We start from the raw sequence: 24,880 nt of genomic DNA on the forward strand, positions 1-24,880 counted from the left end.
AAAACTTAACATAGTCTGATACGTGCTTAAATCAGCTTTTTCTGCTGAACGCAAGCATTATTTAGGATTCTATTTGTAACAAATTGGCGACGGAAATGATCCATTAGATATGTTGCAAATGTTTTGAAACGCTTAAAGAAAAATCATAATTGGTCTACATCACTCTTCAAAGTATTTGTAACGACATGGATCGTACTCTAGATTAAGCCGAAATAGCATTCGATGACTATCGTCTCCGATTGGTATATATTTCTGGTTGATTCGAGTTCTGATTGGTTTATTTATCCAGGCTGTAAAAGTATACTCCAATTACAGACAACAATCATTTAATGCTAAAGCCAGCGGCACACGGTGCTTGTTTTCGTGCTGGATTGCTTGCTGGATGAAAATACTGCGTTCTGATTGGTGCATTTCCATCCATCTTCGGAAATGTACCAATCACAACGCAATATTTTCATCCAGCAAGCAATCCAGCACGAAACAAACACGTGTGCCGCTGGCTTAAGTTCGATCGAACGTAGCTTTACTACCCAACGCAGCTGGCGAATGGCGTATATGTACACCTTACTACCTAACGCCATATACCGTACGAACGAACGAACGAGCTTTGCTACTCGCGCATTATCTCGTCCGGAGCCAGCAAAGAATTGCTATTACTATTACTACTACTACACGCGCATCTTATTTATTTACCGCTAGCTGTTCAGAGTATAAACGCAGTATCTTAAATATTTTTCTACGAAACAAATTGTCGAAACAAGAGTCGAGCGAAGCTATATCTGAAGCTACAGTGAATTTTTTGAGCCCGCCCGTTCATGATGTCGATTGGCGTTCCTATCAAAGTGCTTCACGAAGCCGAAGGCCATATCATAACCTGTGAGACGAACACTGGTGAGGTTTATCGTGGCAAACTGATAGAAGCCGAAGACAATATGAATTGTCAGATGCAAAATATAACAGTGACTTATCGGGATGGTCGGGTCGCTCAACTGGAGAATGTGTATATACGCGGCTCGAAAATACGATTTCTCATACTGCCGGACATGCTGAAGAACGCTCCCATGTTTAAACGACCGGGTGGCAAAGGTTCCGGTACTGCTGGCAGAGGAAAATCCGCTATATTACGTGCTCAAGGTTTGTATATGTAACCCGAGATTGTTCCGTAAACATTAATTGTGTATGAAAGCGATGTTTGTTACAAAATGTTTATTATGATTATTAGAAAATAGTTCGTTTGCATCTGAAGATGTACAATACAGATAATTATTGCCAATATGCTATTGGCACATTGTATATATTGTAAATATCTTCATTTGTGAAATAAATTACAGTTCATGGGTATTCTTACATTTAGATACAAAATATTTTGATCACATTCGATATTGTTTCAAATTGTTAAGAACATGCATCAAGATATTGCTGTTTTCTTTCAAGCCAGTGATACTTGTCATTAAGTTGAATATAAACATGTTGAAATATGCGAGCTTTTTACATCAGAATGTAAATGTATATTCTAGGACTATTAACAGTATCTATTACAGATAAAGATATTAAAATATATCTCTCAGATGTATTAGCTCTAATTATTAGAATATTGTAGTCATATTTGTCCATGTTGTATTAATACTTGTCTTCTATCTATATCGCTATAACAACATTGTTAAATTTTGCCAGAATATATATATAATATTAGTATTTTATATGTGGTAATGTATTATATTGAAAAGAGATTTAAAGATATTGGGAAAATATATATATATATATATACTTTAACACACGAAATGAAATTTTTGCAGAAATATTTTTACAGATAAAATTATTCTAACATATAAAGGCAGTATATTTTGTGATTGAATATGACAAATAAAATTGCAGCTCGTGGCAGAGGCAGAGGACAGCAGCATCAAAGAAACAAAGGTACTGGCTCTGCACCTTGGCTTAATCAACAAGGTCAATCTGGTGGACCTCAGATTGGAAGAGGCAGGAGTTAAACTTATATATAATGATAAAATGTATATATTTTTCTAATATCAAAATAAAATTGTGATATTAAATGTTTTTGAAATATTAGCAGAGTATATCTGTATATTAGTTGAATACATCTATACATTTGTTTATTTTTATTTCGAGACATGCATGTGTATTTTTGCAAACATATTTGGTCGCTAGATACATTAATTATTTATGTGATTGCGTGCCCAGCCCACTAAAAAGTAAGCTTTCTTCCTTAACATTTTAGTTCTAGTTCTGAAGAATTAGAAAAGTTTTATAAAATTAAAAATTTTAATGAAATAATATAAATCATTCTTGTGATATGATTAATATATATTTGAACAAAAGAATTATGTATTTTATTGAAGGGCCTTTTCAGCGCTGTGTTATGTTATGCTTCCTATATTTAAGTTGAAATAGATACGTCTGTGAAATTGAATGAAAAACAGAATTATGAAGACATATGTTGTAAAGAAAGCCAAAGGAAAAGATACCTCTTAACAATTCAATTATTAGAAATATTGTTACGCAATCTTATTATTCTCTATTCTTTGTTTATGTGTATGAAAAAATATTTTTATGCTGTATGTTTCACTAGATTTATGTAAAAGATAAGGCAGTCTAGGCTTTTTAGAATTTATTTATTTTACTATTAAAGATACTCTTACGTGATCTTATTATTTTTTAATTTTCGTCTTATATCTATTTTTAAGAAAATACAGTTTCGAAAAGATACGTATTTTATTATAGATTTATATGGAAAATAACGATCGCGCGCGCGCGTAGAAAATATACAATTTTTTAAAATCTACATATTTATTTATTTGACATCGCTTTTTATTTTCACACATGCGCGAAACTTGGAGTAAAAATATTATTTCATTTCAAACACAACGGGGAATATAAACAATCGATTGTTAGCTAACCGAGCGACATACAACCTTGAAAAGTCTTCCTAGGTAGAACAAGAAATTATGATGATATCAAAATTACGAGAAAATGATCGAATCAATGATGAAAAAATGAATTTTCCTCATCATTTTGATGTCATCATGATTCTCTGTTCTGCTTGGGTTGTTTCCGGCACGGCTGTTGGAATATCTGTAAGATTCGATCAAATAATTCAAGGACATGCTATGTACATTTTTCAATTGAAACAAGACGAGTTTGAAATTCGAGTTAATTTGTGTGGCAAATTCGAAAGAAAGAAAGGAGAAATCTCATTCCGATATGATCGGAGAATTAACACTGGAATGTCCGACGGGGTCATTTTGACTCCTTTAACGTTTTTGTTGTTGCCATTTCTATTTTTCGTCTTTTAGGAGAAACGGTTTCACCATTTTCATATGACTTAATTGTTTTTAAAATAGAACACATTGGAAAAATAACGGAAGATTGATGAGATTCTGATGAATTATTTAGTGATTTACCATGGATACCCAAGGGAACCATTTTATCCTTTATTTAGTTGTTAGTTTTATAAATGCAGTATGCTAGCAGTGTTATAAATGTAATATGCTAACTATTCTTCGACATATCAGTTTCTTTCTTAATCCAAATTAAATCAGCATTTTATTTTGTATTAATTTTCTGTGCTCACCAATTTCCTTTTTGTGCTAATTATAGAGAACAAGTAAATATGATTTATGATATATCTTACCGTAGGAAATTATATCCCAGATAGACAGACATGTTGGCAATAGCATGCATGCATTCAATGTATATTTTATGATACCATTGAAGCGGCATAACATGTTCGTGATATGCTTGCTGTAAGAAATACATTTTTATTATTCCATATTCTGCAGCAAAATATTTGTTTATTTATATTGCTGATTAATGGCGTTCTCTTGCCGATATAATTGTGGTATGTGCAATTTTCATGCCATCAGATTGTTTCTTTTATATGCTGCTACTATGTTTCTCATATGAAGACGAATCTTTATGCTGCTATTTTAATTCTCGAATTCATTCTCTATGCAGACAATCTGCCGAAATTTGTCTATCGGGTATACGCTTGAGAAGTTACGAAAATTATTTTTATCTTGACGGAAAACAGTCAAAAATTTTCGCTTAGTTATTATTAGCTATTATTAGATCGTAACTGTAGATGTAAACACGTAACTTCCCTAAAATTGGTTATATGTTATGTGTGGTGTTTTTTTTTGGAATTTATTAAATTATATATAGGTTTACATAATAGTAATAAAACTTTTTATTTACATATACACATATGCTTACTTTGATCAAGGCTTTATCTTATAATAATTTTTATAGTGTAGTATTCTAGGCAGCACAAGACATCCTCGGGGTGATTCTGAATATGATCCTATATTTGTCTAGAATATTTAATTTCTTAAAATTCTAAAATCTTTTGATTCTAAAAGAAATCGAGCTTTATATATAAATATAAAAAAAAGAAAGCATTCAACTCGATCCTAAATCAGACTTAGCAAATTGAATACCCATACATTACCCATACAGCACACAAAGTTGAAAAAACGTTGCTGCAATATTGCTGCAATTTCTGTGTTGTATGGGTTAATAGCTCGATTTCTTTTAGAATCAAAAGATTTTAAAATTGTGAGAGATCAAAATTTAAAAAAAATTCAAAAATATTTTGCTTATAAAAGTGAAATTAAACTATAATGTATTCAATCTATTAATTCTGATTTAGAATCTGATTTAGGCAAGTACTTTTTTTTCTTATATTTATAATTCAAATAGAAAATATATAATTCGACATAATCCGGAGTCAGCAAATTCAATAAACTATGTTTTTTCTTTTCCTTTAGACGCCTAAGAAAGATGTCCGATAGGATTTCCTCTGGGTGTCCTAAAGACTAGTATCATTTTCTCTTCTTCAGGGCTCTTTCTCCAAAGTACATCCCGGTATATAAAAGTATATAAAATGAAATTTGGATATCCACAGAATATCCGTCTTGCATGTTTTTAGAATTTCCGGAAAATGTCATTGTGCTATCTGGAACAGGTATTAAATAATTAAGGTAATAAATAATTAATAATTATTAAATAATTAATATATATACATTTTCACGTTATGTCTACAATTTGCTAATTATGTTCTTAGCATGTTCAGAAGTCATCATCATTGATATGAGTAACGAGGAATAGGGAGTGTTTGAAAATATTAGGACTGCAAGGAGTCAAAATAACTCTCTCTCTCTCTCTCTCTCTTTCTCTCCTTTTTGAGCATCCAAGAAAGTTGTTTCCGGGCATTTTAGTATTAATTGCACTTCTGCGCATCTGCTGTCGTCTGTTTGAAGAACAGACGAAATTCAGTGCTCGCCGCTCGGCTCCGAAATGCAAGAAAGTCACAAAAGGGCGAGCAGATGTAACAATTAAGGATCGCAGTTTAAAGATGTGTTCAGGGAGACGCTATTTAGTACTATAGGCTGTTCGCGGAGCTAAATGATGACGCTATCAAACGCTATTACAACGTCACTAATAATATTGCCATAATTACGCGCTATCAACGCTATTTCTTCTAAGATAGCGTTGATAGCGTTTGTAAGCATCGTGAACATTCGAAACATTGTGAACTGTACATTTGTAACTGTACATGATCGTCAAACGGTACTAGTATGTCGTACCTATTATTTTTATATTATTTATGTTATTTTAATATTATTTATGTACGTATATAATGGATAATTGCATTTAAATAAATCTTCAGAGTGTTAAAAGTGAAGAAGTGTTTAACACTAGAAGTACCGGAGGGGGTCATTTAACACTTCTCGATTTTTTAATGGTCATAAGTTCTGTTATGATACAAGCTAGAAATTTGTTGACTTTTATTACTTTATACTATAGTATCTTTAAAAAAATATAAAAAATTATATATTAAAAAAATATAATATTTAAGGAAATATATACGATACAAATTTTCAGAGTGTTAAAATTGAAGAAGTATTTAAGGCACCCTTTTAGTACTGATTGAAAGAATTGTACCTAAGCGAAGAATACCGAGCCAAGTTGATGTAATTATTTTATAGTATTTAGTAAGGTTGAGAAAAAAAGTATAAACATAAAAGTAAGAATGATATTTACCAAATTCAAAAGGAACATATTATGAAATAAAGAGAAAATAAATTAATGCCAAATGTATTTCAATATTTGTTGAAAATCGTGTACTAATAATATTTGTTTAAAATCATGAGCAAAAATCAGTTATTTTTTATAAATAGTATTTGCAAATAAGAAGAATCGTCGTTTGGTTATAGTTTGATGTAGAATACGTAGTATAAAGCATAAATATTGCATTTTCAATTATTCGTACCAAAATTACTAATATCAAAACACAAACCTAAATGATAATCCCATGATACGCAACAAGCATCAGGAGTATCGCGGAATATAACAGAAAGTTAAACCCATAAACAATTTTTTCAATTTGTGGAACATTTCACATCGAATTTCTGAAGAGGAATTCAACCATTTATAATGTTTTATTAAATTTTATTAAATAACCATTTATAATGTTTTATTAAATAAAATTTATTTTAAGACAGAGTTCTCTCGCGATGCGCATAGTAAGGCGCCATCGCATGCCCAATGATATATCATCATTGGCACTTTTTGCAAGTGTTGTTAACAACGATATATCGTTGTTCGGCACTATAAGGATTAATACTAGAAGTACTGGAGGACGTCGTTTGATCTTTCTTGATTTTTAATGGTCATAAGTTCTGTAATGATACAAGCTAGAAATATATTGACTTTTATTATTTTATACTATAGTATCTTTAAAAAATATAAGAAAGTTATATATTTAAAAAATAATAGGGGAGACCGGGGCTAGTTGATACAGTTTTTTTTAATGAACTTTTTAAGCATAAGTAACAAATGGAATATAAGCGGTATGAGAATTTTTTAATAGCTACATGCTTATACAACACAAAAATTATTTTCTCGATTGAATATTTCTATTAACTTTGTTGCGTCAATGAAAAATATAAGGCGACAACATTTGTAATAAGCAACCTCATATATGAGGTCAATTGTTACAGATCTCTGTATTTCAAAGAATACATTTAATTATTAGAAATAAATTAAAAATGTGCTTGACATAATTATTAATATTTTGCAGATAAAACATATCATGTAGCATTCATGATGTAAACATAAATATGTTTATCAATGTCATAAACATAAAAGCATATCTGTCAATTATTTTAACTGCATTAGTGAATTAGTACACTTACTGAACTAGTGCAGTAAGTTACAGTAAACAGCTGACAGCCGTAACAATCAGTTTCAGCTCACCATATTTACATATTTTGGTTATTGTATAAACAAAAGTATATTTCAAGCCGTCAGTATAACTAAAAATGATTACTTTTAAAATAAAGATTTTAAATAAACTGTTGCAATCATAATGCAATGACCAGATTTATTAATATAACATAATACATATGTCTGATTTATTTTATTTTTGACTATCAAACATTAGAAATGTTTTTTGTTTCTGAAAATACACTAGTTAGCCTGAAATAATTTGTTACAACCTGACCACAATGTTTTTGCAGAATTACTATATTTTTTATGCAATTTTACCGTTTGTCATTTTGCAATAATTTTAAATGTATCAACGTGTTCCATGTATCAACTATCCCCGGTCTCCTCTACATGATACAAATCTTCGGAGTGTTAACCTTTAGAGGACCGGGGTGGCTCCTATAGGAGCCACATATAAATCGGCATTCAGTGTTTTCTTAAAGGTTATATTATAGTTATTTATGCATTTATGTCGATGTTTATGTGCTCTAAAAATATATTTGCATATGTGTTCGTGTGATTTTTACCTTACTTGTAAATAAATATTTATTAACAAATACACATTTTAACTGCATAGTAATTTGCATCTCAGTACGTTTTTATTTATAATAGACTCACTTTTTCTCAGAATTATATAAAATCAGCATACAACACTATTAGAATTTTGATTGCGCACAGTGCGTGACAACAATAACTCTAAAAGTAATAAATAAGTATAAAAAATATACAGAAAAATAGTTTTAGAAACAAAATAATTTTAATTATTTTTTAAAACCAAAATTAAAAAATTTATAAAAAATTAAAAAAATAAAAAGAATTAAAATAACAAAAAATATAAAAAAGACAAGGGAGCTACATAACTTTCTACGTCCATGTCGTTAGCTTTGGGTTATGCTAAAGGAAAGTTTTATTACCGTATGAGATTACTTATAGTAATATAGATTTATTTTAGGTAAATAATTGCCTTTCTTTATAAAATTTCGATAATCTGATATCAAAATGATGATCAGCGATATAAAAAAAAAATCCCTAAAAATGTCAAGATTCAAATTTTGAAAATTTTTTATTTTGGCCGTTTCGTTCTGGACCGGGGTGGCTCCTATAGGAGCCACTAACAAAACTCGAAAACTCTACGCGACATGATGGTTACATGATGGATATATATATAAATTTTTCGCGGAAAAAATTGCAAATTTTAAAGGAAAAATGCCGGTCCTCTAAAGGTTAATATCACATAAAGGTTAAAACCAGACTTGCACAGACCACAGTTCATGAAGTTCGCTATTACCATCGCGCTATTGGCTATTGAAGGGTTTGGTAGCGTTAATGGGGAGTTTTTGCAATACCGTCTCTCAGATACGGTAAACGTTGATCGTGAATGCTATTGGTCGCGTATATTGCGACATTATTTCTGAGCGAATAACGTTCACGATTTACGTTTACCGTATCTGAGAGACGGTATTGCAAAAACTCCCTATTAGCGTCTCCCTCCCGAACGCGCCCTGGGAAAACGTATGGGACCGCAAGTGGAACGCTATTGCTCCAGCTCGAGTCGCATCGGCGTTCGGGCGCGCGGGCGCGCGGCGAGATGGCGCTACGCGATTGGTCGGCCGGGCAGTAGCATGACAGCTTCCGCCCCGCACAGTGTTTTTAAAGGCCAGGTGTGCGCGCACCGTCGAATAGATTGACGCTCCGCGATTCCTCCGTCGCGAAGGATCGCGTGCGACCAGCCGACCGCCGCTCGCGAACATTGTGCCTTGCCTGTCGTCGGCCCCGTCGGAGTGCGTCGCGAGAGAGTGTTGTCTGTGAGAGTGTTCGCCGGGAGAGATCAGGGAGAGATCACCCTCTTCTTCTCTTGTGAGCCCTGTGTCTGTCTCTCTTCCTCGCTCCCTGGCGCCGCATCGCGCGTGCCGTGTCGCTCCCGTTTCTACCCTCGTGAGAGGGAGAGGGAGGGAGGGAGAGAGAGAGAGAGAGAGAGAGAGAGAGAGAGGGAGAGGGAGAGAGAGAGAGAGAGAGAAAGAGAGGACCGACCATATCACCCGTGACGGAAAGGTTCGAGGTAAACTTCCTCCTGGGAATGTTGAGGGACTCGCTTGTCGTTCGAGCGTTCTGCCAAGAGGTGGGTAAGTCTGGTTGATGATCTTCTTCGTTAATGACGCGCGGACGGGTGTGCGTACGGTGTATGCGTCTGCTGTGGGTGCATGCGTGTGTATACCGTGTGGATGTGTGTGTATGTGTGTGTGCGCCGCGACGGTACCGCGTCGTCGGCGCGCCACCCTTGGACGGCGACCTCCAGCACCGCCGCCGCCGCCGCCGCCGCCGCCGTCGCCGCTGCCGCCAGCGCTTTTTTCCCCAGAAGAGCGTCGCCGGTGGCTTCGCCGCCGCGCCGCGCGGTCCGAAGCTCTTGTGTTATACACATCGAGGCTCGCGGGCACCAAGGAACCCTCTCGCTCGGAGCACACAGCGTCGAATACATTGTCTCTTTGGTTTTTATACTCGTGACTTTCAAATTTGAACATACGAGTTTGAACCGTCATGTCAAACTGTCACATGGCCGCTTCTTGTAATCCAAGGTGTGTTAACGCAGTTGGAATCACCTGGGACGTAGCTCGAATATCGGCTGCGAATGTGCACTTTTCATTTCGCTCTTTATTTCGCATTTTAATCGCCTTTTCGATCGAAGCGAATTTGCACAGCTCGTGGGAGGTTAATGAGTGGTGATGTCATGAGATCCGTTTACGCGAAGAGAATATTGTAGTTTTTCCTCGTATAAATTCTTTTCGGTTTTGTCATGTTTTCGAATGGCGCAGGGATATGGTATTAATAGTTCATCTTACTGAGATACACATAGAAAATTTGTTATTAATTATTAAGATTTTAATTGCTGAGAAAGATACATTTATTGAATCCTCGGAAAAATATATTTGTATATATGTGTTTTGGAAAATATACAAGGTGTCCTATTTTAAATCCTCCAGGCAAATATCTCGAAAAATATGGAAGGTATGGAAAAATGTTTCAGACAAAAGTTGTATGGTTTCAAAGGAGACATAAAACAACTATATCAATTTGTTTACAAATGGCGCCATTTTCGAGATATTCACTGATCATCACTTTTCTTAAATGGAAATCCCAATTTCTTATTAGACCATCTTTTTCTACCAATTATATTGAATAATTTTTGTCTGAAATATTTTTTTATTTATTTAATATTTTTTGAGACATTTAAGGAAAACTTGATAACTTTTTCAATATTTAATTTATGATATCTCGCTAACTATTTGTCGGAAGAAAAAATAGTACTAGGTTTTTTACTCTATGTGATCTCAATAATATATTGTTACAATAGTGCCCTAACTTTTGTTAACTTATCGACTTTTGGATATTTCAAAATCATCAAATTAACAAAAATCAGGATGCTACTGTAACAATATATTCTTGAAACTAAATAGAGTAAAAAAGTCTAGTACCATTTTTTCTTTCGAATAAGTTAGCGAGATATCGTAAGTTAAATATTGAAAAAGTTACCAAGTTTTCCTTAAATATCTCAAAAAATATTAGACGAATAAAAAATGTTTCGGACAAAAGTTGTTCAAATTAATTGATAGAAAAAGACGATATAATAAAAAATTGAGATTTCCATTTAAGAAAAGTAACGTAAGTAAGTAAAGGAAAGTAAAGTAAGAAAAGTAATCAGTGAATATCTCGAAAGTGGCGTTATCTGTAAACAAACTGATATAGTTATTAGGTGTACAAATGAATAATCCAAATTATTTTAAGCAGTTATGAAATCAATTTTAAATTGAATAGATTTTCGCGCTCTTTTGTGATTATGCAATGTTGACATATAGCTATTAAAAAGAACATATAGTTTGGTGAAAGGCCCAACATAACCTTCAAAAGTATTCAGTTCAGTACAGTCGAAAATGGCAACAAATAAGGTGCATATCCGACACTGCATTCTTTACGAATTCCAACAAGGAAAAAAGCTGCAAGAGCGCGAATGCGAAGAGCAAGAGTGCGAATCGATTTGTTCCTTTCTTGGCGAAGGTGTTGTATCGTACGATGTGTGCGCATTTTGATTTAAGCGGTTTAAAAGCGGTAATTTCAGTCTAATCGACAAACAACGCTCTGGAGACTCTCCGAAGTGCGATAATGATGATTTGGAACAACTGCTCGCTGAGAATTTGGCACAAACACAAAAAGAGCTTGTAGAACAGTTGGGAGTAACGCAGCAAACGATTTCCAAACGCCTACATGAGATGGGAAAGATCCAGAAAGAAGAAAAATGGGTTCCGCATGAACTCACTGAAACCAATAAAAATCAACGAGTGGCAGCGTGTCTTTCTCTTCTCAATAAGCAGCGTCGAAAGTCTTTCTTGTGGAAAATCGTTATGGGCGATGAGAAATGGATACTCTATGACAATCCGAAACGCAGAAAGTCATGGGTAAATCCCGGCGAATCATCAAAATCGGTCGCAAAACCCAGTCGCTTCGGAAAGAAGGTTCTTCTCTGCATTTGGTGAGATATCAAGGGCGTGCTTTATTATGAGTTGTTGGAACCGGGTGAAACAGTTACTGCGGATTGCTACCAACGTCAATTAATCTGCTTAAGTCAAGAATTGGAACGAAAACGCTCGTATACTGGCAAATTGGGAGAACGTCCAGTGAAATTGTTGCATGACAACACCAGGCTTTCAACACATTGCTTTCAATACAAAAGACACCATACTGAGTGGCTGGGACGTCTTGCAGCACCCGGCGTATTCACGAGACATTGCTCCATCCGATTATCACTTGTTCCGGTCGATGCAACACGCCTTGTCCGATATGCACTTCCAATCAGTGGATGAGATCCGAAAATGGCTTGACGACTTTATCGTGTTCAAAGACGTAACATTTTTCCGAGATGGAATTCATCAACTGCCTGAAAGATGGCTTAAAGTTATAGAAAGCAAGGGCGAATATTTTGATTGAACAATTTAATTTACTTTCTTTTAAAATAAACCTTGAATATAGTTGAAAAAATTGGATTATTCATTTGTACATCTAATATATAGATATGCATGGTTTTATGTCCCCCATAAAACCATGCAATTTTTTCTGAAATATTTTTCCGTGTCTTCTATATTTTTCGAGATACTTGTCTGGGGGATTAAAATGGGACAACCTGTATATATTATATGCGTATATGCCTAACTAATTTTTTGGATTATGGTTAGTAATTTTTTTTAATATAATTTTTATTTCATTTTATATACATATACACACACACACACACACACACACATATATATATATATATGTACGTATATATATATAATTTTTATTTTATCATACAGGCTATTCCATTTTAAAAAAAAACTCGATACTTTTTCAACGAAGCATTTTCAGCAAAAATGTTTCCAAAAGTTGTATGATTTTAAGGGGGACATAAAACAACTATGCTATTTTGTTTACAAATAGCACCGCTTTCGAGATATTCACTGATCATTACTTTTCTTAAATAGAAACCCCAATTTTTTATTACACCGTCTTTTTCTAAAAATTAATTTAAACAACTTTTGTCTGAAACATTCTTTTATTTGCCTAATATTTTTTGAGATATTTAAAGAAAATTTGAAAACTTTTTCAATATTTATCTCATGATATCCCGCTAACTATTTGTCGGAAGAAAAAGTGATACTAGATATTTTTGCTCTACTTGGTCTTAAGAATATATTGTTATAATAGCATCCTGACTTTTGTTAATTTGATGATTTTGAAATTTCTAACAGTCAGTAAGTTGACAAAAGTCAAGGCGTTATTATAATAATATATTCTTGAGCTTAATAGAGCAGAAAAGTCTAATACCACTTTTTTTCCGATAAATAGTTAGCGAGATATTGTGAGTTAAATATTGAAAAAGTTATCAAGTTTTCCTTAAATATCTCAAGAAATACTAGGCAAATAAAATGTTTCAGACAAAAGTTGTTTAAATTAATTGGTAGAAAAAGACGGTGTAATAAAAAATTGGAGTTTCTATTTAGGAAAAGTAATGATCAGTGAATATCTCGAAAGTGGTGCCATTTGTAAACAAAATAGTGTAGTTGTTTTATGTTCCCCTTGAAATCATGTAACTTTAGTCCGAAACATTTTTGCTGAAAATGCTTCATTGAAGAATTATCGAGGTGCGTTTTTTTAAAATGGAACACGTTTCTATATACACACACATGTATATGTATATATAAATTTATATATATATGTATATGTAAATATATACATGCACATACATGTATATAATAAAACAAAAATTGTAGATTTATAAGTTAAAACATTAGAAGTGCATTGTAATATTAATTATTAAATTTTAATATTTTTATATTGAAATATATTTTTAATGTTTTAATTATATATTAATAATGTTTTAAATATATTTTAATATTAAATCATTAGAAATACATTTTAACATTAAAATATTAAAAATACACACAACACATATGGAATAAGTTAAAGCAGAATGTCGAGGAGTTTCTCGGCCACAAAATGTCACAGCCACTTTTACTTTTAAGATTCTTTTCGTGCAGCATACTGCAGAGTTTTCAACGTCATTAATCGCTTCCGTGGCAAGCCAAATCCTCTCTTCAGTCTAAAATACTACATAGAAATACCACAAGAGAAATAATAGATCAGCGAAGAGAAGTGCGCGAAAGGAAGATTGAGAAGCATTTTGCCAATTGCTCGCGTCGACTAGTCATTAATTCACATGTGACTTCTCCAACGTTCAGGGTTTTCGCATTTTCTCTTTCCTCGAGGATGCTTCTCTCTCCGACGCGCAATGGATGACGCGCAACAGCGAAATAAGCGAGGAAAAGAAAAAGAGAGATAGAGAGGGAGGGATAGAGAGAGAGAGAGGGAGGGGGGAGAGAGGAGGAAGAAACAATGGGTGCGTTCAGGAAGACGCTATTAGTGCTATTTAGTGCTACAGGCTGTTTGCTGAGCTAGATGGTAGCGTTATCAAACGCTATCATCTGATGTCACTAAAGAACGCTTTACACGGTACTGCTTTTATTCTCTCTGAGCAAGGTTTTTAATTCACCAACGAATCCGCTGGTAAAAACTTCTTCTGAACGCTAGATTTTGAACATGTCCAACTTTGTTGCAGCGATCATTAGATCGCCGCGTGTTCTAAATTTTAGACGCTAACGAATAAAAATCGAGCGCCTAGAAAACATTTTTACCAGCGATTTCGCCGCGGAATTAAGAAGTTTGCTTAAAGCGAATAAAAGCAGCACTGTTTAAGGGTGTTTTAACCGCCAATGAAAAAGATCGAGTGTCTAGAAGAATCTTTTATCATCGATTTCGCTGGCGAATTAAGAAGTTTGCTCAAAGGGAATAAAAATGGCATCGTGTAAAACACCTTTAAGCTTCCGTGAACGCTCAAAATAATATAAACTGCACATGATTGTCAAATCTTGTACTGGTGCATCTTATTTATTATTTTATTATTATTTATGTACGACAATTACGTTTAAACAAATTCTTGGAATGTCAAAACTGAAGAGGTATTTAATACTAGAAGTGCCGGAGGGGATCATTTGATCCTTCTCGATTTTCTAATGGTCATAAGTTCTGTAATATACATGATATACTAGGTGCGCAACTAAGTTTCCGGGTTTCACACATGGATGGCGCTAACGACATATGTAGTCGACATATATGTCTGAAGTTGTGTTTTTTTTATAGCTTGGACATCTGATAACAATAACCAATCGTAATACCAACACATATCTCAACGCAAAAATATTTTTTCTAACAACGAAGATGTCGAGTTTTGTGCCAAATAAACAGCATTTGCGGGAAACTTTGCTTTTCTGCTTTAACTTGAAAAAAAGTGCAGCTGAAGCACGTCGTTTGCTTGAGGAGGCCTACGGCGAACATGCACCATCGAAAACTACCTGTGAAAATTGGTTTAAATGCTTCAGAAGAGGCGATTTGGACACTGAGGACAAGGAACGTTCCGGAAGACCAAAAACAATTGAGGACGCCGATCTGCAAGCGTTATTGGATGAAGATGATATGCAAACACAAGATCAACTTGCGGAGGCATTAAACATGATTCGCCAAGGTATTTCCAAACGTTTACATGCCATAGGAAAAATTCAAAAGGAAGGAAAATGAGTGCCGCATGAGTTGACTGAGAGACAGATGGAAAATCGAAGAGCCACTTCCGAAATTTTGCTTTTGCGGCATGAAAGAAAGAGTTTCCTGCATCGAATTGTTACTGGCGATGAGAAGTGGATATATTTCGAGAATTCCAAACGCAAAAAATCGTGGCTTTCACCTGGCGAAGCATCAACATCGACGACCAAATCGCTTCGGAAAGAAGACAATGCTCTGCGTTTGGTGGGACCAGAAAGGAATCGTGTACCATGAGCTGCTGAAACCGGGCGAAACTGTCAATGGGTATCGCTACCGACAATAATTGATCAATTTGAACCATGCATTGCTCGAAAAACGGCCAGAATGGGACACGAGACACGAACGAGTGATATTGCAACACGACAGCGCTCCGTTCCATCGCACTTCCATCGTCCAGGACATCAAAACGCTGAAATGGGATCTGCTACCGCACCCGCCGTATTCGCCAGATCTGGCCCCTTTCGATTATCACTTGTTCCGATCGATGGTGCATGGCTTGGCTGGGCAACACTTGGCTGATTTCAAAGAAGTGCAAAATTGGTTGGATGAATGGTTTCGGTCCAAAGACGCGTCGTTTCATCGTCGCTGTATTCATATATTGCCAGAGAGATGGCAAAAATGTGTAGTTCGTGAGGGACGATACTTTGAGTGAACCATTTTTTGTGTTTCTCTTGAAATTTTCCATTTTCCATTGATCAAAAAAACCCGGAAACTTAGTTGCGCACCTAGTACAATAAATCTGACATTTTTTGACTTTGTTACTTTATAAACTGTAGTATTTTTTAAATATAAAAAATATATATTAGTGTGATTTATTGTAGTTTTGAGGGTTTTTTCTCAAAAACTGATGATTTACTTAAACAAGGTAATAAATGAATACCTTAATCAAAATATTTTCCTTCGTTTTCTACAACTTTTTCCCAAGAATTTTCTCGCAAGATATGGATTCGGCGACGATAATAAGATTCTTCTTTGGAGTTGATCCAATTTTCAGCAAATTTTCGCACTTGTTCGAAATTATGAAAGTGTGTATCCTCTGGAGTATGTTGCATCAACCGGAACAAGTGATAATCGGATGGAGCAACGTCTGGAGAATACGCGGGGTGCGGGAAGATTTGCCATTCCAGCTCTAATAGCGTTTGCTTCACTGATAATATAACATGAGGTCGAGCATTATTGTGAAGAAGGATCACTTTGCGTCGTTTACTCGCAATTGGTGATCGTTTTTAGTCCAGTGCTCGTTTCAATTTGTATAATTGTTGTCGATAACGATCAGCGGTGACAGTTTCATTCGGATTTAACAGTTCATAGTATACAACACTTTCTTGATCCCACCAAATATACAACAATGCAGCTTTGTATCATGAATATTGCACCTCGAAGTGGATGTTGCTGGTTGGCCTGGACCAACCTATGATTTTTTTCGTTTTGGATTATCGAAATAGATCCATTTTTCATCTCCAGTAACAATTCGATACAAAAAACTCTTCATTTTTTGCCTGGCGATCAACGAAGTGTAAATTCAACTGGTTCGCAATGGCATTTTCCGATAATTAATGTGGAACTCATTTTCCTTCTTTGTGAATCTTTCCCATATCATGCAAACGTTTAGCAACTGTTGTACGATCAATATTTAATGCTCTGGCAAGTTCTCAAGTAGATTGTGCGGGATTTTTGTCCAATAGTGCTTGCAAATCTGCATTTTCAAGTTTTTTGGCTTGTCCCGAGCGATCTTTGTCGTCAACATTGAAATCACCACTTTTGAATCGTCTAAATCAATATTCACATGTCTTAATTGATGAAGCAACATCACCGTAATTTTCTATCAGAATTTTATGACTTTCAGCCGTTTTCTTCTGATTAAAAAATAAAAGCAATGCATGTCGAAAATATTCTTTATGAAGCTCTATTTTTAAGATGGTATTAACACGATGTTTACTGCGTCTATGTTTGTTAATAAAAGACTAAATATCATAATATTAAAGCATTAGGACTAATATTAAAGCATTAAAAAACAATACCTGTGATTGGAATGTCTTCGACAAAATTGACATTAGTGCCATTTCTTGCAAAACCCTCAAATCTAAATCACACTCCTAATATATGTAAAAAATATAATATTTAATCTTTTTACTGTTAGTGGAAAGTATACTTTCCACCTTTTCTTGATTCAATTTTGCGTTGTAAATCACATAATTTTGAAGAACTAATCGGGGATTTGAGTTTTCCAGATAACTGAATAGTTGTTTAACATACTTCAATAGGTTTTTATACCCAATTATTCATTTGTGATTATTTATAACAAATCAAAGTTAAAAAGAATGCTTTTTTTTAGGGACAAATCGATTCCTCGGAGAGTATTGAATGTAGAGGTTTAAAATGTTCATCAAATATTTTTCTGACGTTATACAAAAACATATATTTTTTTTCAGTATCTTTTTGCAGGTTAGATTTCTTTTTATAAACAAATATTTCTACAAAAACGGCCGAAATTTGATTTTTTTGCACTTTTTAGCTCTATTTTCCTAGTTTTTTCATTTTATATCTTCATCTTATCCATACTATCAATATTATTTTACTCGAAAATGAATGTTTAATCTTTAGTAAGCATAAATATGCAGTATTGGACATTTTCCCACATAAGTTTCTTCCAGCTTGATCGAGTTCCATCGTTTAGAATCATATATTCTTATTACGACCTGGTCATTATTTAATAATAATTGCAATTTTCATTAACATTGTACATCATGATCACCATATTGAGTTCGCCATTTTGAATTTTGCAAATCTGACTGTAGATTCGTAATCAGCGACCCAAAAAACGTAGGACTACCAAATATTTTAATAATTTTCTCAAGGGAAGTTAATTCAGCAGTGAAAGGATTAAGGGAATATACGTGATGTACAAGCTCGGTACTTCTAGTGTTATCTCTGTGGAGACCTACGGATACGACGCTATAATGCAGTACTGCTAACGCTATGCTATTGGAATTCTTGCGGAGCTCGCTATCACCGCATCGCGCTATTGGCACCACGAGCAGTTTCGTTAGCGTTCGTGTTGGTGGCGTCCTCCCGGGCGCACCCCGTGCGAAACGCGAACCGGTCGAACGACCGATTCGCTGGCGAGTCTTCAACAGCCGCTTTTGTTGTCCTCCTGTCGCATGACGTGGTGTTCCACGGCGGATTTAATGGCGAGTAAGCGGGCAAACGGTCGAGTGACATCTGCATCGTGCTAGAGCGAACGGCGGTGCGAATATCGATCCTTGAGACTCTCCGGCCGCGAGGCCGGCTCGGTTTCGAGGTCACCGGGACTGAGCCGCAATCCTCACTCTCGATCTCGTTAATCCCTTTGACTGTGCACCCTGCGGTTTGTGGGTAGCTACAGTCCTACCTGTATCCGACATTCCAACTTGTCTTGATCCCCATGTCCTGACCACGCACGTCTCGCGCTAAACATGTCCTTTCGTTTATCAGGCTGGATTGGCATTACATGTGGTCTTCGTGTACACCGTAAAGAGGAGGACAAGTTACCTGAAACAAGCCGGATCGAGTGAAACGAACTCAATTTCAAGATTGCACACGGCGAAAATAGACTGTGGCTTTCTTTTTGATTATTTTTTCGTGAATTTTTTTCGACAATTTTCGTGTCCTTTTAATCTTTTGTCAATCTCGTTTTATAAACGAGTTCAAAATTTTGTTCAATCGGCAGAATTTCAGCAGGATCTGGATGTTTTCTTCTTAATCTCTTTTTCTTCATCTTCTCTTATTCATTTTCTGTTTATGTATTTTACTCACAAACTCCGCACGAACTTTTGCACTCACCCAATAGAATAAGTTCAAAATTTAATAGCAATAAGCTACTAAATTTTTATAAATAGCAATAGGCTACTAAAATAGCTCATAAAGTCGCTCTAACGTGTTACAACATATTGATTTTTATTGTCTGATTTAATAAATCCATCACCAGAGGTATAGAATTGCTTGTATTATATAATCGTATTATATAATCTTTTGATAATTAAAAGAAATAAAAGTAGGTTATACATACAATTCCGTTTCAAGTTCCTTAATATTTTATTGCTTATCTAAATACCATATTTAAAATTTCTTTGTTAGATTGCTGATTTGACTCAACTGTAGTATGCGCAACAAAATTTGTGTAACAAATTTGTGAAACAATTTGTGAAACTTGGTTCTTTCCATCTGATTTTTTCAATGTAACTAAAAAGAAATTTTTTAGTATAACTAATCTTTTCAATAAAATTTTGATCAAATCTTTTGTTTGTGTAAAAGAAGCACACTATTAGTCACATTAATCATCTGGTTTACTTCATCTTCTACCGCGTGGAATTATGCAATTAGATTAATTGTTTGATAGTTGAAAGAACATCTATGTTACCTACGTACCACTGTGTTCCAATCTTGCGTGAATCTTTTATCGTTGATTACATTTTAAAATTGAGGTTCCGATATCGGGGATTGGGGGTTAATCCCATGCGCTTTTTATTCAATTTATCAGCAAGACTTCTGTTTAGGGAGGCATTTCCAATGACTTTGACCTTCATATTATACGAATTCACATTATTATACAGGGTGTTCCATTTTAAAAAACGCACCTCGATAATTCTTCAACGAAGCATTTCCAGCAAAAATATTTTGGACAAAAGTTGTATGATTTCAAGGGGGACATAAAACAATCATACTATTTTGTTTACAAATGGCATCACTTTCGAGATATTCACTGATCATTACTTTTCTTAAATGGAAACCCCAATTTTTTATTAAACCGTCTTTTTCTACCAATTGATTTAAACAACTTTTGTCTGAAACATTTTTTTATTTGCCTAATATTTTTTGAGATATTTAAGGAAAACTTGATAACTTGTTCAATATTTAATTCACAATATCTCGCTAACTATTTGTCGGAATAAAAAGTGGTACTAAACTTTTGTGCTCTATTTAATTTCAAGAATATATTGTTATAATAGCGCCCTGACTTTTGTCAACTTACTGACTTTTGGAAATTTCAAAATCATCAAATTAACAAAAGTCAGTAACGGCGCGATTATATTTTCTACCACATGAATGGCTTAGTTGACATCAATTTTCTTAGATGGCACATCGAAAAATTCGACCCTATAAATCGCGGCGACCGCTTCCAGGTTTCTCTTTGGTACCAGTTATTAATAGAAACGTGAGTGTTATGACTTTGTTGAAATTCTGATTTTCCGGGACAGAAGACAAATTCCTGGGCACGGGACAAGCTTAAGAATTTCGGACATTCCCGGCCAACCCGAGATGGGAGACATAGGAAACATGCACATATGTGTACAGTTGACCGTATTTAAATGTATACTAATGTCGAAAAATTACGTTCCATCCATAAAACTTTTTTTTTTCAACAGTTTAATAAGCGAATTTAGGATTGAAGGTACGAGAAGACACGCGTGATTTTTCAAAACAGTGTACATTTAATATGGTAAATAGTACACATAGTACTCGGGCGACGGGCTCCACTCCTGCCCTCACACCCCCACTTCGAAGTACATAAACCTAACCTAACCTATATTTTTTGTACACAGTGTTAGATTGAATTAATATATACTAAGAGTATAGGTTGAATACGACGTAACTTTGTACATGGTGATCCAATCTAACACCATGTACAAAAATCTATAGGTTAGCTTACCTAGGATTGAGTGCGAGGGGAGATACAGAGGGGACACGCATGCACGTATACAGTTCACCATATTTAAATGTACACTGTGTCGAAAAATTACGTTTCATCTATGAATACAACTTTTTTTATTAATAATATTTTAACAAAATATTTTTTGTCCGATAAGCAACGGAGGATTAAAATTTGTTAAAGAGTGTTTAGGAGTATCGGGAGAAGAATATTTAGGAGGATAATCATTGATATATGTGTGAAGAGAGGAATAAGTCACATATTAGACGTGTTTCTCCTAAACGACAATTTTGTCGATTTTTGCTTTGTGAAAAATAGAGTTCACTAAGACTATTCTGTAACCTTTATTGATAATGTCGTTTTCGTTACGTTATCTCATTTCTTCGACTATGTATCATACCTACGTGATGACAATTTTGTTAAAAATTACAGAATTTGTTTACGATGTCGGATATTCGCGTTTAGCATTAAACACTCGGTCAGAGCACAGAACTTTATGTTCCGATACAAAACAATAAAAAAACATGGAGAATGAGCGTTTTTTATCCGTGTCGTTTGAAGCACGAAGTTGAGCTTAGAATATTCAGAAGACAACTTCATCCGATTGAATTTTTTAATAAAATTTCTCTCGAAGTTTCGTTGTTTATTGCTCGGTAACGTCAGACGTTTATTGGGAAAACCGTTCTTGCCGTTGAAGTTGTTTAATCTCTGTATTAAATATTGAATCAGTCTTTCAGAGCAAAGCTTTGTCGACGATCCGAGTTCTATCGTTTTCACACGAGCGGCTTTTGCGATCGAGTGTGGTCCGATTTCGTTCTTCACTTCGATTTGAGTTAGTAGCGCACAGACGAGCCATTACAATGATAACAGTGCAAGTGAATTGTTACTTCCTGCCTGCAAGCGCGTCGTTACGGCAAGAATTCTGTACTTCCGTCCAGTCAGCTGAACTCGTGAAACGAGGCGAGTACATTTGCGCAAATGCGCGTTGTGATTTTCAAAAGCGAAAATCTCTCTTTCTTTCTCTCTCTATATACAGAGTGTATAAAAAGTACCGGGACGGCGAAATGTCTCGAAAACTAAGTATTTTAGAAAAAAATATTTCAGACAAAAATTGTATGGTTTCAAAGGGGATATAAAACAAATATATCCTTTTGTTTACAGATGGCGCCACTTTCGAAATATTCACTGACTATTATTTTTCTTAAAAATGGAAGGAACTCCAATTTTTTATTATATCATCTTTTTCTATCGATTAATTTAGAACAACTTTTGTCTAAAATATTTTTTTATTTGCTTAATATTTTTTAAGATATTTAAAGAAAACTTAGTAACTTTTTCAATATTTAACTTACGATATTTTGCTATTTGTCGAAAAAAAAGTGGTACTAGATTTTTTCATTCTATTTGATCTCAAGAATATACTGTTGCAATAGTATTTGAACTTTTGTTAACTTCTGGAAATTTCAAAATAATCAAGCTAATAAAAGTTAGGGCACTATTGTAACAATATATTCTTGAGATTAAATAGAATAAAAAGGTCTAATACCATTTTTTCCTCCGACAAATAGTAAGATATTGTAAGTATTGAATTAATATTGAAAACATTAAGTTAAATATTGAAAAAGTTATCAAGTTTTCCTTAAATATCTCAAAAAATATTAGGTAAATAAAAAAGTGTTTCAAACAAAAGTTGTTAAAACTAATTGATAGAAAAAGATGATAATAAAAAATTGGAATTTCTATTTATGAAAAGTAATAATCAATGAATATCTCGAAAGTGGCGCTATCTGTAAAAAAATAATATAATTATTTTATGTCCTCCTTGAAATCATACAATTTTATCAAAAACATTTTTTCTAAAATGCTTAGTTTTCGAGATATTTCGTCGCCTCGGTCTTTTTTATATACCCTGTATATATTTGTTTCTGGACATCTACGGTTTCTGTACGCATTGGAACGCATTGAAAATTTGCGTACCGAATAGTATTCGTGAATTTTTCGAAATACATTACCAGTATCGGAATTCATTTCGACGGTAATTATTATAGAAATGGTAGACTGTAAATTAATTGTCGTAAAATGAAAATGTCGAGAATATTTATCGTTGCATTGGTACATGGAGAGAAATTTTATAGCGAGAATTACTGTAGAATTGAGGAATATGTCAACATTCTGTTTTAATTCGTTATTCTACTGTATTATATAAAGTTTTTATATACATATAGATTAGGTCAAACTGAAAACGGAAACTTCTTCTATTATTGTGTGAGCAGCCATGTGAAATTTTGAATTGTTAATTAAGTTTTGTGAATAAATTTACACGATCTATTAAATGTGATGGCGACGTCTGCTGTCGTATATTTGTAAATTAGGTCAAAGTGAATAAAAAAGTTCTGTATCTTTCTCTTATTTTGTAATAAAACATGCAAAACTCTGAATCAATAACTTGAAAAGATTAGTATATAATCATTCACAATCATTCACAAACATTCTTTTTATTCAAGTATTTATATATTCAAATATTTTTCTATTGACGGAGTAAATAATTTACGGGACATTTCGTATTTTTTAGTATCAACATAAAGTGTAAAAAAAACTCATTTATATAAATATAAAATAAATGAAAAATGAAAAATATAAAAAGGATTATTTATACAAAAAAAAGTATTCACTTTTCAATGATTTTACTTCAGTATTTTATACGTAGAATGACCAGAAGAATCGATTTATATTGAATAAATCATATAAATTTGTTAACAAATTGAAAGTAATCTTCACATGACCTTAGCGAAGTGTATTCATAGATGAAACGTAATTTTTCGACACAGTGTACATTTAAATATGGTCAACTGTATACGTGCATGCGTGTCCCCTCTGTATCTCCCCTCGCACTCAATCCTAGGTAAGGTAACCTATAGATTTTTGTACAGCGAAGTCACTGAAGGTTAAGTGAATCGTCATACGTCTTCATCTTATATGACCCCCTTAAAACTATAAAATTTTTATTTGAAATACTTCTTATTTTTCTTAATTTCTGAAATATTCAAAGTAGCAATATTCATTGCCTTACCTTGTGTTTTACTGAAATGTACACGAAGAAAAGAAATTAATTGAATTAACACGCCAATGAACAAATCCAACACATTTTGGCAGAAGGAAACAAAATTTCTGGTTATCAGAGTCGAATTTGGTTCATAAAAACCAGAAATTCTGCTTCTGTCGATTGAAAGACATACACAGTTTGACTCCAAACTCAACTATAATTTTTTTTCTATATTCTATTCAAAACTTCAGTATATTTCTCAGGAAGAAAAATTTTGCTAACAATTCCTGCATTGCTAGAAGATATAATAAAGCTGAAGAAAAAATTTTTATGACGAATGAATAATATTCTCTCCGTGCATAAGTATAAACAAAGCATATGGATATTATTTTTACAGCTAAAATTATAACAGAATTGGGAATATGATAAAGTTGGAATTATAATATAACGAAGTTGGGAAAAAAATATACGTGTTTGGTTATCGCGAGGCGATGTGAGATCGCGGTGCTCGTTCTACTAAACGTTATAGAACGACTCTGACATGTTTTGGACGACGACCAGTTACCGTGAGAAATATTTTGGCGCACGAGTGATGCGTACGACCTGAGGACTGTACGTCTCGTGACGTATTATTAGAATTATCGTTTGGGATTCGCGTCTCGCCGCGTGATGCAATT

At 34.0% G+C, this 24,880-nt stretch overlaps 2 protein-coding genes across 4 annotated transcripts in view; both read left to right on the forward strand.

Annotated features, from left to right (window-relative positions):
• The first annotated feature begins 553 nt into the window (after nucleotides 1–553).
• Nucleotides 554–2,066, forward strand: LOC105191391 (small nuclear ribonucleoprotein Sm D3). Its single transcript, XM_011154754.3, has 2 exons — nucleotides 554–1,134; nucleotides 1,876–2,066. Exons 1-2 carry the CDS (start codon nucleotides 816–818, stop codon nucleotides 1,989–1,991), a joined length of 435 nt encoding a protein of 144 aa, XP_011153056.1. The 5' UTR covers nucleotides 554–815; the 3' UTR covers nucleotides 1,992–2,066.
• Nucleotides 2,067–8,908: 6,842 nt separating this feature from the next.
• The window catches only part of aralar1 (calcium-binding mitochondrial carrier protein Aralar1), a 107,783-nt gene continuing 91,811 nt past the window's right edge, over nucleotides 8,909–24,880 (forward strand). Inside the window, exon 1 of one of the 3 annotated variants that reach the window (XM_025307351.1) lies at nucleotides 8,909–9,413. Coding sequence is in view for 2 of the 3 variants with exons in the window: in XM_019845163.2 (XP_019700722.1) it covers nucleotides 9,368–9,409 (42 nt within the window). In the remaining variant the exon portion in view is untranslated. The remainder of the gene's footprint in view (nucleotides 9,414–24,880) is intronic. The other 2 variants (XM_019845163.2, XM_011154750.3) reach the window with 2 other exon arrangements.

The sequence above is a fragment of the Harpegnathos saltator genome, unplaced genomic scaffold, assembly GCF_003227715.2.
Source record: "Harpegnathos saltator strain DR-91 unplaced genomic scaffold, Hsal_v8.6 scaffold846, whole genome shotgun sequence".
Lineage (NCBI taxonomy): Eukaryota > Metazoa > Arthropoda > Insecta > Hymenoptera > Formicidae > Harpegnathos > Harpegnathos saltator.

Excerpts from the sequence above, each read along its gene's own strand:
- LOC105191391 (XM_011154754.3), top strand. The coding sequence starts at position 816 with ATGATGTCGATTGGCGTTCCTATCAAAGTGCTTCACGAAGCCGAAGGC. Across the intron at positions 1,135-1,875 it reads CGCTATATTACGTGCTCAAG|CTCGTGGCAGAGGCAGAGGA; the intron begins GTTTGTATATGT and ends ATAAAATTGCAG.